The 16,701-nt window shown below is 41.4% G+C and overlaps 1 protein-coding gene across 2 annotated transcripts; it reads left to right on the top strand.

Annotated features, from left to right (window-relative positions):
• The first annotated feature begins 465 nt into the window (after nucleotides 1-465).
• Nucleotides 466-16,305, top strand: panx2 (pannexin 2). 2 transcript variants are annotated; one of them, XM_061970098.1, is made up of 6 exons: nucleotides 466-566; nucleotides 2,892-3,492; nucleotides 6,449-7,563; nucleotides 9,209-9,344; nucleotides 9,625-9,810; nucleotides 14,609-16,305. In XM_061970098.1, exons 2-6 carry the CDS (start codon nucleotides 3,264-3,266, stop codon nucleotides 14,932-14,934), a joined length of 1,992 nt encoding a protein of 663 aa, XP_061826082.1. In that variant the 5' UTR covers nucleotides 466-566; nucleotides 2,892-3,263; the 3' UTR covers nucleotides 14,935-16,305. The 2 variants fall into 2 exon arrangements, with proteins under 2 accessions (XP_061826082.1, XP_061826083.1); XM_061970099.1 differs by having other exon boundaries at nucleotides 506-566; nucleotides 2,896-3,492.
• The last annotated feature ends 396 nt before the right edge of the window (nucleotides 16,306-16,701 follow it).

Below are 16,701 nucleotides of genomic sequence, written 5' to 3'. Positions count from 1 at the left end.
TTATATTTATATGCTAATTATTATTCTGTGACTGTAAATTGTTTGCTTGTTTTCTTATTAATGCTTTTACTTTTTTTTCTTTTTTTTTTTTTTCTGCATTGTGTAGTTATAATTATATGCTTTTACTTGTAATTGTATTGAATTGTGGACCCCAGGAAGACTAGTGGGTTGTTGAGGCAACCAGCTAATGGGGATCCTTAATAAAAATCAAAAATCAAATCAAATATATATATATATATATATATATATATATATATATATATATATATATATATATATATATATATATATATATATATATATATATACAAGGATTACGGGTTTAAAAAATGTTCTAACAAAATGTACTGGTATCACGCAGTATCGGCATCAGCAATATTGCCCTTGTATTTGCGGCGGTATCTCCCATCCCTAGTGATGAGAGGATGAGAGGGGGGGAGGGAGGGTTCTAGAGCGGGGGTAAAGGCGGAACAAACCGGTGTGCGCGGCTACATGCTGTAAACTGCTCGTCCGCACTGCAGATTATTAACTCTCAGTTTGCCGGGGAGATGCTTCCAGACAAGAAGGTGGGTGAATTTCTTCTTTATATCCATGCACGCTTTGTCTTCATCAGTCACATTGGAGAAAGGATGTGTTTTGTGAATGTTAGCATCATGTGTCGGAGCATCTTTGGAGAGCGCGCGGGAGGAGCTCCACTGGTACAAACACTCACACACACACACACACACACACACACACACACACACACGCACCAACACAAAGGAACAGATCTCTCTCACACGCGTACTGCCAGATGATACACTTTTAATGTTTTGCAGCCGCACTGCCATGCGTTTCTTCCAAATGGACCCCATCTTCATACTAATATGGAATCATTGTTGAATAACCTGAGAGCTTGCATACATTAGAATGTCTCAGTGGATGAAGACAATTGTCATTAAAGTCTTAGGAATGAAATTATTTCTTGTAGTGGACACCCAGAAGCGTGCCAAGTGATTAGAGAAGAATCGAGGGATTCCCTGTCTCAACATGAGAAGCATCATCCAACTGTGGGACATCATCTGTCCGGCTGGACCTGCGCCAAGCGACTTTCAGATGCCAGCGCTTTAAAGTGCCAAGCCGTCCAATTCAATTCAAATTACACAAAGTTATCACTCGTCTGACCGTAGATGCAACGCTTTATCAAGTTTTTGTGCACGGGATAGTGCTATAATTTCCTCTGTGCAGGTCCCAAGTTCGTCATCTCTCAGCCATTAATGGTTCTTTGCAGACAAATGGGGTTTGAAAGACAAAGACGTGCTCGTATTTTGCAGGAGAATACATTTAGACAAGGACAAAACACGAGAGAAGGAAGTCCACACAAAGGACACAACCTTTAAGAGAGTCTAGTTTCAAAAATGCATGAACATCATGGATGCATGAACGCACACAGCTCAGGAACAGTCGAGTCATCCGTTCACAGACGACCAAGAGGAGTCCAGACCTTGTCTTCTAAAATACAAAACTGCACATGCTGTACTTTTCTAAATCGATTGTGGTTCTTGGCTTGGAAAATTATAAATGCCCTTTAAAGGGGAACATTATCACAATTTCAGAAGGGTTAAAACCATTAAAAATCAGTTCCCAGTGGCTTATTTTATTTTTCGAAGTTTTTTTCAAAATTTTACCCATCACGCAATATCCCTAAAAAAAGCTTCAAAGTGCCTGATTTTAACCATCGTTATATACACCCGTCCATTTTCCTGTGACGTCACACAGTGATGCCAATACAAACAAACATGACGGATAGAACAGCAGGGTATAGCGACATTAGCTCGGATTCAGACTCGGATTTCAGCGGCTTAAGCGATACAACAGATTACGCATGTATTGAAACGGATGGTTGTAGTGTGGAGGCAGGTAGCGAAAACGAAATTGAAGAAGAAACTGAAGCTATTGAGCCATATCGGTTTGAACCGTATGCAAGCGAAACCGACGAAAACGACACGACAGCCAGCGACACGGGAGAAAGCGAGGACGAATTCGGCGATCGCCTTCTAACCAACGATTGGTATGTGTTTGTTTGGCATTAAAGGAAACTAACAACTATGAACTAGGTTTACAGCATATGAAATACATTTGGCAACAACATGCACTTTGAGAGTGCAGACAGCCCAGTTTTCATCAAGTAATATATTCTGTAGACATACCCTCATCCGCTCTCTTTTCCTGAAAGCTGATCTGTCCAGTTTTGGAGTTGATGTCAGCAGGCCAGGGAAGCTAGGGTCGATATTCTTCTATGCCATCTCTGTCATAGCATAGCTTTCGTCGGTAAAGTGTACGGAACAAACGTCCAATTTCTTGCCACTTTCGCATCTTTGGGCCACTGGTGCAACTTGAATCCGTCCCTGTTCGTGTTGTTACACCCTCCGACAACACACCGACGAGGCATGATGTCTCAAAAGTAAGGAAAACAGTCGAAAAAACGGAAAATAACAGAGCTGATTTGACTCGGTGTTTGTAATGTGTTTGAGAAAATGGCGGATTGCTTCCCGAGAGCGAATAATAGAAAGGCGTTTAATTCGCCAAAATTCACCCATTTAGAGTTCTGAAATCGGTTCAAAAAATATATGGTCTTTTTTCTGCAACATCAAGGTATATATTGACACTTTCATAGGTCTGGTGATAATGTTCCCCTTTAAGGATGTCTATTCTAACACCTCACTGGCCAGATAATGGAAGTTTTCCTTTGCCACATAGTTGTAGTGCAAAGGACGTTTGATACAAACAGCAACATTTCCTAAAGAGAAAACGGTGGACATTTGCAAGGGGTTATTAGCTCACTTCTACTTTTGCTGCAATGTGACATTTACATAAAAAAAAGGCCTGTTCCATGCCCTTGTGTCTTTCAGGAAGGCGGTGCTCTCAGCATCTCTTGGTCACCTCCCAGGGGATCTGAAGGACACATTCCAAACTAAGAGCACACTTACACAGTGTGAACTGAAGCAGTGGCGGCTGGATGCAAGAGAAGGAAGAGGATGCATGTGCTCTTGAACATCATGTGTGCTGTCTCTAACATGGAACTGCAAGATCGTCACGCTTTGGAGTAAAGCAGAAAACAAAGCAATACCAGCTTATTTCCCATCTATGGCGACAGAGGCTCCGGTTGCCCACGGTTTTCTGTGTGGGTGTTTATCAGACTGTGGTTTTTAAGTGCACTTGGAAGGGTGTGGTCGTCCCCTACAGCCTAGACAGGGTCGTAGTGCGTGTCATTTCTTTCCCAGATGCAGAACGTCCTTGACCAAAACTTAGACATGGCTACTGCTCTACTAGCTGGTGAGAAACTGAAGGAGCTCATCCTGCCGGGCTCTTCTCAAGATGAAAAAGGCGGCGCGTTGGCCTCACTGATGGTGCAGCTTAAACTGGAGCTGCCCTTCGATCGGGTTGTCACCATAGGTACGGTGATCATCCCCATCCTGCTGGTCACCCTTGTCTTCACCAGGAATTTTGCAGGTGAGCTCTGTGAATAAATGCACCTGCACATTTACGACATTTACCCAAATCAATCAATCAATCAATCAAAGTTTGTTTATAAAGCCCTTAATCACACGTGTCTCAAAGGGCTGCACAAGCCACAACGACATCCCACAAATACAGTGGAACCTCGATTTACAAATTTGATTAGTTCTTAAACCGGGTTCATTACGGAGAAAGTTTGTATATCAAAGCAAATTTCTCCATAAGAAACAATGCAAACATGAATAACGGGTTCCTTCATCGACAAAAGTGTACATCATATTAAAAGTTTGAACACTTTGAACACAATATATGTAGTATATACAAACCCCGTTTCCATATGAGTTGGGAAATTGTGTTAAATGTAAATATAAACGGAATACAATAATTTGCAAATCCTTTTCAACCCATATTCAATTGAATGCACTACAAAGACAAGATATTTGATGTTGAAACTCATAAACTTTTTTTTTTTTTTGCAAATAATAATTAACTTAGAATTTCATGGCTGCAAAACGTGCCAAAGTAGTTGGGAAAGGGCATGTTCACCACTGTGTTACATGGCCTTTCCTTTTTTTTTTTTTTTTTCTTTTTTTTTTTTCTTTTTTTTTTTTTGTCCTGTCCAGCTTCTCAGGCAAATCATATAGTTGATGTCGATGCCCATATCGGCTGTTCAGATTTACTTTACAAAAGAGAAGTGTAGTATACTTCTCTTGTTGCTTTATTTGTATTTGACTTTATTAAATGTATTTATATTATCATTTGGTGCAGCCGGGCCGGAGCAGGAGGGGATAGAAAGAGAGAAAAAAGAAGACAGAGGGGGAAATTGTGGGGACAAGAGGGGGATTAGACAGAGAGACAAAAACAACAACAGCAAACACAACAATAACAATATAGCAACATCAGCAAATACGACATGTACAAATATGATGGTAAAAGTGATAGCAAATAAGCAGTTAGCGAAAATAAAAAATAATACAGAAATGACAATGAGCATTATTACACTACAAATGGAGCAATACAAATACCAATAGAAATAGCACTATTGAAAATGAACAATACCAATAATTTACCTTTATTATCAACAATACAGTTGTTCAAATGCAACAATACATATACGTAATGATAACTTGAGATACGAAAGAATGCAGAAAAATGGAGGGGGAGAAAAAGAAGCAACCTCTCATGTTCACCACTGTGTTACATGGCCTTTCCTTTTAACAACACTCAGTAAACGTTTGGGAACTGAGGAGACACATTTTTTAAGCTTCTCAGGTGGAATTATTTCCCATTCTTGCTTGATGTACAGCTTAAGTTGTTCAACAGTCCGGGGTCTTTGTTGTGGTACTTTACGCTTCATAATGCGCCACACATTTTCAATGGGAGACAGGTCTGGACTACAGGCAGGCCAGTCTAGTACCTGCACTCTTTTACTATGAAGCCACGTTGATGTAACACGTGGCTTGGCATTGTCTTGCTGAGATAAGCAGGGGCGTCCATGGTAACGTTGCTTGGATGGCAACATATGTTTCTCCAAAACCTGTATGTACCTTTCAGCATTAATGGTGCCTTCACAGATGTGTAAGTTACCCATGTCTTGGGCACTAATACACCCCCATACCATCACAGATGCTGGCTTTTACACTTTGCGCCTATAGCAATCCGGATGGTTCTTTTCCTCTTTGGTCCGGAGGACACGACGTCCACAGTTTCCAAAAACAATTTGAAATGTGGACTCGTCAGACCACAGAACACTTTTCCACTTTGTATCAGTCCATCTTAGATGAGCTCAGGCCCAGCGAAGCCGACGGCGTTTCTGGGTGTTGTTGATAAACGGTTTTCGCCTTGCATAGGAGAGTTTTAACTTGTACTTACAGATGTAGCGACCAACTGTAGTTACTGACAGTGGGTTTCTGAAGTGTTCCTGAGCCCATGTGGTGATATCATTTACATACTGATGTCGCTTGTTGATGCAGTACAACCTGAGGGATCAAAGGTCACGGGCTTAGCTGTTTACGTGCAGTGGTTTCTCCAGATTCTCTGAACCCTTTGATGATATTACGGACCGTAGATGGTGAAATCCCTAAATTCCTTGCAATAGCTGGTTGAGAAAGGTTTTTCTTAAACTGTTCAACAATTTGCTCACGCATTTGTTGACAAAGTGGTGACCCTCGCCCCATCCTTGTTTATGAATGACTGAGCATTTCATGGAATCTACTTTTATACCCAATCATGGCACCCACCTGTTACCAATTCGCCTGTTCACCTGTGGGATGTTCCAAATAAGTGTTTGATGAGCATTCCTCAACTTTATCAGTATTTATTGCCACCTTTCCCAACTTCTCTATATGTCCACTACTTGCTGTACATATCCTACCAAGTCAGACCTACACTGTTTCAATATCCATTTCTCTGTTCTCAATTGTCGATGACTGATGATAACAACCAAACCTAACCCCCTCCCAGGCGGTGTACACCCTGGACAAGTCGCCACCTCTTTGCAGGGCCAACACAGATAGACAACATTCACACACTAGGGCCAATTTAGTGTTGCCAATCAACCTATCCCCAGGTGCATGTCTTTGGAGGTGGGAGGAAGCCGTAGTACCCGGAGGGAACCCACGCAGTCACGGGGAGAACATGCAAACTCCACACAGAAAGATCCCGAGCCCAGGATTGAACTCAGGGCTACTCGGGACCTTCGTATTGTGAGGCACATGCACTAACCCCTGTTCCACCGTGCTGCCCTGATATTTATATACTGCTTAAAAATAGCCCGTGATAAATTAATAAAAATGTTTACCATGCCCCTAAAAGAACCTGAATCTGAACCTGATCTGAATCAGAATCGCCCAAATCCAAGCGATGCCCAACTCTTATTATAGTAGGCAAATAATTATTTGATCTCTAAACACATTTTAAAGTAACACTTTTTTTCTTCTTCATTCTCCAGAGGAGTCCATATACTGTTACACACCCCACAACTTCACCCGAGACCAGGCCCTGTATGCGAGAGGCTACTGCTGGACAGAGCTGCGTGATGCAAGACTTGGTGCGGACTCTCACCTCTGTCCTTCACTGTTTGAGCACAAGTTCTTGCCCTACGCCCTGTTGGCCTTCGCCGGCATCATGTACATCCCGGCTCTGGGCTGGGAGTTTCTGGCCTCGACTCGGCTTACGTCGGAACTTAATTTCCTGCTTCAAGAGATTGATAACTGCTATCACCGAGCTGCTGAGGGCCGCGCCCCCAAGATTGAGAAGCAGATCCAATCCAAAGGACCTGGCATCACTGAGCGAGAGAGGCGAGAGATCATAGAGAATGCTGAGAAGGAGAAGAGTCCCGAGCAAAATCTCTTTGAGAAGTATTTAGAAAGACGAGGCGAAAGCAACTTTTTGGCTAAGATTTACTTGGCACGTCACTTGGCTATAATCTGCCTCAGCTCTATCCCCATTTCCTACCTGAGCACCTACTATGCCCGACAAAGGCAGAATGAGTTTACCTGTTCCCTAGGCGAGCTCCCAGACATTAGCAGCTATCCAGAGCTTAAACTACGGGTAAACTGCAAGCTGCCGGCTGTGCAGCTGCAAAGAATCATGGCGGCAGTTGACCTGGCGCTACTCTGCACTATGAACCTCATTATCCTGCTTAATCTGCTGCATTTGTTTGTGGTGCGTAAATCTAACTTTGTATTTGACAAACTTCACAAAGTAGGTATCAAAACACGGCGGCGTTGGCAGAAGTCTCAGTTCTGTGACATCAATATCCTGGCCATGTTCTGCAACGAGAACAGGGACCACATCAAGTCTCTCAACAGGCTGGACTTCATCACCAACGAGAGTGACCTCATGTATGATAATGTGGTCCGGCAGCTGTTGGCTGCGCTGGCACAGTCCAACCATGATGCAACACCGACTGTAAGGGACTCGGGAATCCAAACATTGGATCCCAACATGGATCCCTCAGATCTTGGAGTGGGCGAGATCGCTTCAGAGCCACTGGTCATCAAACGACCACGCAAGAAGATTAAATGGATCCCATCCTCCAATCCTCTTCCACAATCATTCAAGGTAAGTAAGGACTCAAATGTTCTTGAGAAACGCAATTACACAGTAGAATTTAATAAAGTCGACAACCTGTCTATGACGACCAAGTCGTGGTCTATTGCGTTCATCTTATCACTAACAAGTGGCCGCTTGAGTCGGTGTTGACAATGCAGTGCCGTGGTTCAATGCCTTGCTCAAAATTTAATTTGAAACCCAAAAAGGGTCATTTCCATTCAAATGGGTCAGTTTATGTCGACATGTGTTTAGGGATGTGTGCGGAATTCAGTATTTTTATAGGCCACTGACCAAATGTTGTCAGTAGTACCGGGTATCGATTCGCGAAAAATAAAAGGGTGACATATTTCAATATCTTTGTTGGTCGTGACATCACGTCCGGTTGCAAACTTAAGACAGGCTGAAACATCCATCCATCCATCCATTTTCTACCGCTTGTCCCTTTCGGGGTCATGGGGGTTGCTGGAGCCTATTTCAGCTGCATTCGGGCGGAAGGCGGGGTACACCCTGAACAAGTCGCCATCTCATCGCAGACTGGCTGAAACACTTAAGCAGAATTCAGAGTGGACTTAGCCACCCTGCCTGTAGGCAAAATTTAGAAATTTCCCATGGCAACAAAGCAAAAAGGCGCTTAAAAGTACAGTAAGGCCCTACTTTTCAAAATGTGCTTGCTTCATGCTAATTTACATAAGCTTTGCCTTGGTCAAGTTGCTGATTAACTTTAGGGATTTTACATGGTGATTTTAAGACTAATAATTTGGTAATGAAAACTACAAATCAGATGAAGACACTATAATCAAACAGCAATTGTGTAATAAGTACAAAACTCACAGTGTAAACATTTTGTTAGGCTCAACATAAGACTATACTGGCACATTCAGCTTCATGGCAAAGACCATTTTCTAACTAGGCAAATACTACTACTATCTAATGTCTTGGAATTGCAACTGCATGCAAAGTCTCCTATGCAATACTTGCAAATGTGACTCGTAAATGTAATAAGAAAATAATAAATAACAATTGGAAAGCACAGTTACCATAATCAGCTCACATTAAAAATAATATTTTATTGTTAAACAATTAAGATTTATTAACACACATAAAATTACTGGAAACAGGTACCGGTATCATTTCCTAGGGCCTGCGTCTTACCTCTAAAGTTTCAGCATTGGACCAAAGGTACTTTTTTCTTTTGCAGTAGACTTCTTCGAATATTTTTTCGCAACTAACAAAATGCACCCACATAAATAGATGAATATGATACCATAGGTTAGAAAAACCTTTGTTAATGCTCATTTTCCTTGTGTCGCTGGGAAAAGTAAATACCGACTTGTCCAGGGTGTACACCGCCTTCTGCCCGATTGTAGCTGAGATAGGCTCCAGCACCCCCCGCGACCCCAAAGGGAATAAGCGGTAGAAAATGGATGGATGGATGGTTTATTTGACAAATATTTATGTGAACATGATTTAGCTAATCTGACGTATGTTGACTTGATACGGGTTCCACTGTATTCACCATAACTTGTGTACAATAGTTCATGTCAACAAATGAAAGTCGACCACAAACAGGGCATCCATTAAATGTTTTTAAAAAAATATTACGACATGTTGATTATTGTTAATGGTGTTTTGACCTGTTCCCACTCCTGAAAAGGAACCTCTTACTCTGAATCGTTTGGAGAATAATGCCAAGCCTGAAAAACCTAAACCACTCCGGAGAAAGACTGTAGCAGACAGCTTTATTGCACCCCTTCAGGATAGCAAGAGCACACAGCATCCTGCAACAAAAGGTATAAACCTATATGTCGTGCCTTTGTCCTATGATAAGCACTATCTTGGAATTATGCACAGTACTTCGGTTTATTTGGGCGGTGAGTTCCCTCTCTCTGTGCTTCTCACTATGAGATTTGGTTCCCTCCTTCAGAAGATTGATAGCCTCTATCATAGTGCAGCTGAGAGAGTCACATAGGCTTAGCTTATCTGTAGAACTGAGTGACTCATGAAAATTCAGAGAAATGTATGAGAGGGGCAATATTGTGATCTAATCAACGTATTCATTTCCGATTGTAGATATAAGCGGAATAGAGAAAAAGCACGCAAGGAACTTTTCTCTGGATGTTCACCCATACATGCTGACCATTCGTAAACCCAAGGTGGAGACCACAACAACAAACCCTCTGCCATCAGAGCACAACATGGATGCAGTATACCTTGAAGGCACACACACTATTGTTCACGTTTCTGGTGCAATTACAGGTAAGTTACTGCAAGCCTATGTTACCTTGTTTGACTCAGAATTTATTTTCAAACAAATGATTGTATTCAAGTGTATCAGAAGCTATGAACTTGTTTTACCATATGCTGACATCTTATTAATGTGAGAAGTATCCTTAAAACCGACACGAGCAGTATTTTTTTGTAGTAGGAGTAGTAATAGTATGTTTTGGTTCAGTCCAACCCATTATTTTGTGTTTCCATTGTAAAAGATCGCCATATATGTGACTACTGTGTATCTTTTCAGCACCCTTTCGTTGAGGTGTTGTTTGCTGTAGTACAATATGGTGGGCTTGGTACGTCTTGGTTATTTAAAAAAATGTAAACTTCGGCTTCAGTGTTTATATACGGACAGGTAAGCTTGTGTTACAAGAAACATGGGGCAAGTTTTCAATCATTTAAACCTTATTTAACCACAGCACATAAGTAGGACGTTATGGTGTTGATGGATTTTATTTTTTTTATCACCGCAGTGGGGAAAATGTGCGTTTCTAAAATTTCGTGTGCAGAGGGCTTACACCAACCTGCCGCTAGGAAATCACAGAATTTATGAAGCCCATCCATACATTTTCTACCGCTTATTCCCTTTTGGGGTCGCGGGGGGCGCTGGAGCCTATCTCAGCTACAATCGGACGGAAGGCGGTGTACACCCTGGACAAGTCGCCATCTCATCACAGGGCCAACACAGATAGACAGACAACAATTCACACTCACATTCACACACTAGGGCCAATTCGTTTAATTACCATGTGGTTGAAACACAACCCTAAGCAGGATTTACAGGGCTGAATGGCAAATGACAAATTAACTAGAACTATACAATTTGGTGGAAAGCCTGCTTCAGCTTCTCTGTGACCCTGCACAAAATAAGATATACATCCGTTCCTTGTTTATTGCAGTAAGGGGCCACGATAAACGGATTCCCGCAAAGTAGGGTTCCTATTAATGAATCTAATATTTTTACAGTTAGAGCATAAAAACTGTTTTAGACATTCTAAATAAATAACACCCATATAGTCAACTTTAGGGGCTTCACGGTGGCAGAGGGGTTAGTGCATCTGCCTCACAATACGAAGGTCCTGAGTAGTCTTGGGTTCAATCCCGGGCTCGGGATCTTTCTGTGTGGAGTTTGCATGTCCTCCCCGTGACTGCGTGGGTTTCCCTCCGGGTACTCCGGCTTCCTCCCACCTCCAAAGACATGCACCTGGGGATAAGTTGATTGGCAACACTAAATTGGCCCTAGTGTGTGGATGTGAGTGTGAATGTTGTCTGTCTATCTGTGTTGGCCCTGCGATGAGGTGGCGACTTGTCCAGGGTGTACCCCGCCTTCCGCCCGATTGTAGCTGAGATAGGCTCCAGCGCCCCCCGCGACTCCAAAGGGAATAAGCGGTAGAAAATGGATGGATGGATAGTCAACTTTACACTCCTTTTACCCTATATGGTAGCCTTGCGTACATTCTACTGTAGACTACAGTATTCACCGGTGGCCCGGAGAATCCTCCAAGCTTCATTGTTATGGCCGTCACCCGGCCACTACAACACGGCCACAACGTGGAAATGCTTTGCCACATTTTGGGTAATTATTGTAAGTTAGAACTAGGCTCCCATGTGTTGTGTGTTGTTCTGCCAAATGTTGGTGAACTGGACAATCGCAGTTACAACCATTAACCTTGTTCTTACTTGACCAGGTAAAAACTCATTGAGATTAAAAACTCTTTTTTAGGGGTGAAAAGTTACAGAAATACAAATAACAAGAAAAACAGCAGCAGCCACACACCACAGTTACAACCACAAATAAATGAAATATTAACATAAAAACATGTGATAGGTCAAAAAATATAACATGTGCTTGCTGTTTAAGTAAAAACTATTTAAAAACTAGTACAATCCCCAATATATACACCTCAAAGCATTCAATTGATCATGATTGGACTGTTTGGTTTGTCTTAGAAGACGTTCGATTGAATGCCCTGAGACAAACCAAACAGTCCAGTTGCAATCGATTGAATGCCCTGAGATGACAATGACCTGGATGAATGAGAACATTCATAGACCAACAGAAACAGTTTCTCGATCCTTTAAAATGGCCTGAGATTCCCCTATAGAGATCAGCTCAGGCAATCTCAGATTTTTTTGCAAGTCATTCCATGGCCAGGGAGCAGCAAATCTAAAAGCTTTTTTCCCAGGATTTGTGTTGGCTCTAGGAACAAACATGCTAAGGATGACATGTGACCTTGAGCTGTAGTGACTGGAGTCTCTATACATACAAGAACACACATAAAAGGGGCACCAGACCAAGAAGTGATTTAGATGGACAGTTTGCAATGGTGGACAAGGTTGCCACAACCAGTAATAAAACATAAGGCGCAGTGATATACAGTAGTTACAGTTTTTTCAAATAACTGTTGGGTGCATTCATAAAAATCAAGTTTCCATAATCTAGCAAAGGCATGAAAGTGGTCATAATCAAGCGTTTTTCTAACTTGTAGGGAAAAACAGGACTTTTTTCTAAAAAAATAAAAATAAAAACTTTAGTTTTTAAGTTCATCAACAAGTTTTTTATGTGAGATTTAAAGGACAAGATCTCATCAATAACAATCACCAAGCACTTAAACAACATGACCATTTCGAGTTCAACCCTATGAGCAGTTGATATTTTTGGAATGTTCAATGGTAGTTGTTGGTCATTGAAGAATAACATTACCTTAGATCTCTCTGCATTTAGCACTGCTCTCAGCTGAATCAGCTGGGACTAAACAACATCAAATTCAGACTGCCGGGGCTAAAAGGTTTGCGGGGGATGAACAATATATGACTGTGTCATCTGCATAAAAATGGAATGCAGCATCCAACACATTATCACGGAGTTTATTAACATAGATGGAAAACAACAACTGACCTAATAAGGAACCTTGAGGTACACCCTTCAATACAGGGATTGAAGACGATGAAGACCCAGCAAATTGGACGCATTGGGTCTGTCCAACCACTTTACAGCAAGCTGAGATAGGCCAATCCTATGCAGTCTGTTTGCCAGAATTATGTGGTCGACCGCATCAAAGGCTTTTGACAGGTCGATAAATAGAGCTGCACAATATTGTTTGCAATCCAATGCCTTAATAATGTCATTCGCAACTTTGGTAGCAGCGGTTATGGGGCTATGTATCTTTCTAAAACCTGATTGATGCTGAGAAAGCAGACCATAAGTGTCTAAGATTTCTTTAAGTTGCTCCTTAACAATTGTTTAAAGAACTTTAGCTATGGTGCATAACTTGGAGATGGGTCTATAGTTGTTAACAGCTGTGGGATTGCCTTCTTTCAAATAAGCTAACACATAAGCCGATTTCTATATGTTAGGAATCTCATTACTGAACAAGGAATGATTAAAAAATATGCGTACGAGGTTCTGCAATAAAATCAACGGCTGACTTTAAATAGAAGGGCTCAAGTTTGTCAGGACATGCAGATTTACCAGGATCCGCTAGTATTAAGGCTTCTTTGAGGAGTAAAACTAAATGTACTATATGAGCCACAGAAGTGTGAAGAGATGGTGACATGCAAACCTTCTGAACATTCGGCTGATTTGGATGTGGAGATAAGGAGTCAAATAAAGACCCTGAAGAAATAAAATGTTCATTAAAACAATTAAGTATGGCTGATTTGTCAGTTAGACTGCATGAGTCTTTCACAATACTAGTTGGCATCTCATTTGAGGTTTTATTTCCATAAGACGTTTTTATGACTTTCCAAAATTTTCTTGGGATTATTTAAGCTACCGGTGGTTTGCGCAAGATAAAACTCAGAGGTTGACCTATTGACAAAAGAAGTAAAGTGATCTCTGAGCTGCCTAAAAAACACCCAGATAGCCTCTTATTTGGTATTTCTTGCCTTGGCCCACGCAGTATCCCTTTCTTTCAGCAGACTGGACAGTTTAAGATAAAAAAACAAGGACTATTTTTACCTTTCACTCTGAATTTACACAGAGGAGCATGTTTGTTTATAATATTGATACATAATGCATCATGGAAATATTTCCAGGTCAACTCAACATCACTGAAAATAATGATCCTGGACCAATCAAAGAGCCATAAGTCATGATGAAAAACTTGCTCACAAAAATGCTTACAATCACATTTGATAATAATTTGCAACTTTTTCCTTGATCATTAAGACATTTTTTTTAATCTGCTGGCCAATTTGTTACCTTCATGTGAGTCATGAGCGCTCTTTGTTGCTCAGTTGATATCCAAAGTCAATCAAAGTTTATTTATATAGCCCTTAATCACAAGTGTCTCAAAGGGCTGCACAAGCCACAACGACATCCTCGGCTCAGATACCACATCAGGGCAAGAAAAAACTCAACCCAATGGGATTACAATGAGAAACCTTGGAGGGGACCGCAGATGCCCCCTGGGCGACCGGTGCAATGGGCGTCGAGTGGATCTAGATCCTAGTGTGAGAGTTCAGTCCATAGTGGGGCCAGCCAGAGATCGTCTTGGGTGGAGACAATTCATCAACGCAGAGACGTCCTCAACTGATGCACAGATGAGTGGTCCATCTCGGGTCCCGACTTTGAATAGCTAGCGCGTCATCTGTGGTCACCTAATCTGTGCTCCTCCCCCCTCTCCTTCGTGGCAGGGGAGAAAAGAGACGGCAGATCAACAGGTCTAAAAGGGGGGTCTATTTAAAGGCTAGAGTATACAAATGAGTTTTAAGATGGGACTTAATTGCTTCGACTGAGGTAGCATCTCTAACTGTTATTTCATGCTTGTTTTCCCAGAGACTAAAGTTTGCTCTCCAGAATCGACTGCTGCTGCCTTTTCTACGTTGACCCTGCCCACCAGCACATTTGTAAATGGCGGTAGCCCAAACCCACCCTCCAGTGAGGACCTCCTCAGTCCCAAACCCTCTCCTCCTCTTCCTCCAAGGGAGCCTATTACGCAGGCTGAGAATCTTGGGTCTCAGCCACCGACTCTCACCAGAGCCCCGACACACCAGCTGCTGAGTATTCACCATACACTATTCGAGGAAGAAGAGGATGAGAAAAAACGTAGAGACAGGCTAGCAGGGCGACCCGGGGAACTCATAGCTGCAGGGGAATGTTAAAGCAAAATATGCACAATTTCCTCCTTGAATGGTTTCTACTCACCACAGTTCTCTGTTCACAAGCACCTGTACTATCATGAAGTCACACTAGGAAAGCAGTGAGCAGAATTAAAATGGACTATTAATGTGATCAAAGAGAAGCATGGTAATGTTGGCCAGAGTATCAACATCGGAAATTATGTCACATTCATATCTCAGGATGACTGTGACCAACTCATTGCCCTCTAAAGAAACCAGCAGTGATCAAATTCAACAGGGTGCTGCAGAGCAAGGGTCAAACAGTTACTGATGAATGGTGATAAGGGTGAACTTTCTTCAAACACTTCTCAACACATATCTGACTGTATGTGTCTTTCAAAAAAAAAAATGGTGAAATGCATATAACGATTTGTCCCTTTATTACAGTAGAGAGGTAGTTCACGCAATACAGTCGTTGAGATCTGCACAAGTAATATGCAAAAGATCACAATATAGTTGTGGCAATAATGTTTGCGCTTACCACATCGTACTGTACTGTATGTCACAGTAGGCTACATACATGCATAGGCAGTGTATATGATGATGTGTTTGTGAATTGTTTAAGCTATACAAATGTATCATGGCTTTGTTATTGCTCTTTCTTCACAAATAAGGATTCAGAGATTGATGCAACTTTTTTCACGCGCCATTATGGAATGTCGTTTTGTAATGCAGGAAGAGAATAAGCGTCAACTTTACGACAAAATATTGTATAGGGAAGGTTTGAGGGCAAAGGTAAGTTTTCGTTTTTTTTCTGATGCAACATCGAGGAATTTCCTAGACATTGAGTTTCAAGTGACCTAAATGGCATTACTAGGAAGGTTAATGTACATTAGATGACATTTTAAAAGGAGTCATACAATATGAAGTGGAAAAAAAGGGGAAAGTAGTGGGAAGCAGCAAATATTTTTGATGGTTACCTAACCTAAATGTGTCTGTGTAAATCAGCCTCACAACATTCACCAAATCATCAAAATCATGGAAGAATGAATAGAGGGTTTGATTTGTTGTTTGTATTTTCAGGTACTGTTCCAGTAGGGCTACAATAGCACTTTACACTATAGTGAGTACGCAAATGGATAGGGAGTTCTGAATCAACAATTTATTGTGTGTAGAGTGTTTTTCATATCTTGGCTTGTCAATGAATGAATTCATTACCCCCTTAGATTTGCAATTAAGCCTGATTGATAATACATTGTCATTATCTTGTATAATACATCAAAAAGCACTTTAAAAAGGCTTGACGCACGAGTAAGACACTAAGTTTTTTGAGGGAAAAAAACAGTTTCTGCAGATGTGATCATAAATAGAGTGTAGATTGTAACATGTTAGACTGAACACAAATTAAAATGATTTTCTTGAGAAAATGCTTGTTGTGTCGATCTATGACTACCAGAGGTGTGGACTCGAGTCACATGACTTGGACTCGAGTCAGACTCGAGTCATGAATTTGATGACTTTAGACTCGACTTGACAAAATGTAAAAAGACTTGCAACTCGACTTAGACTTTAACATCAATGACTTGTGACTTCACTTGGACTTGAGCCTTTTGAATTGACATGACTTGACATGACTTGCTACTTTCCCCAAAACCCAAAGATGAAAAAGTTATTCGGGAGCGCTCCGTATTTTTCATTGTGTACTTGTCTATCAGCGTTGCGTGTGTCAGCTGGTGTGGTCTCAGTACAACAGCCAATCAAATTAGATCTACTTTGTTTTCATCACACAGCATTCATCCAATCAAATTG

This window comes from Nerophis lumbriciformis, linkage group LG10, assembly GCF_033978685.3.
Source record: "Nerophis lumbriciformis linkage group LG10, RoL_Nlum_v2.1, whole genome shotgun sequence".
Classification (NCBI taxonomy): Eukaryota; Metazoa; Chordata; class Actinopteri; order Syngnathiformes; family Syngnathidae; genus Nerophis; species Nerophis lumbriciformis.
This window is presented reverse-complemented; position numbering and strand designations above follow the sequence as displayed.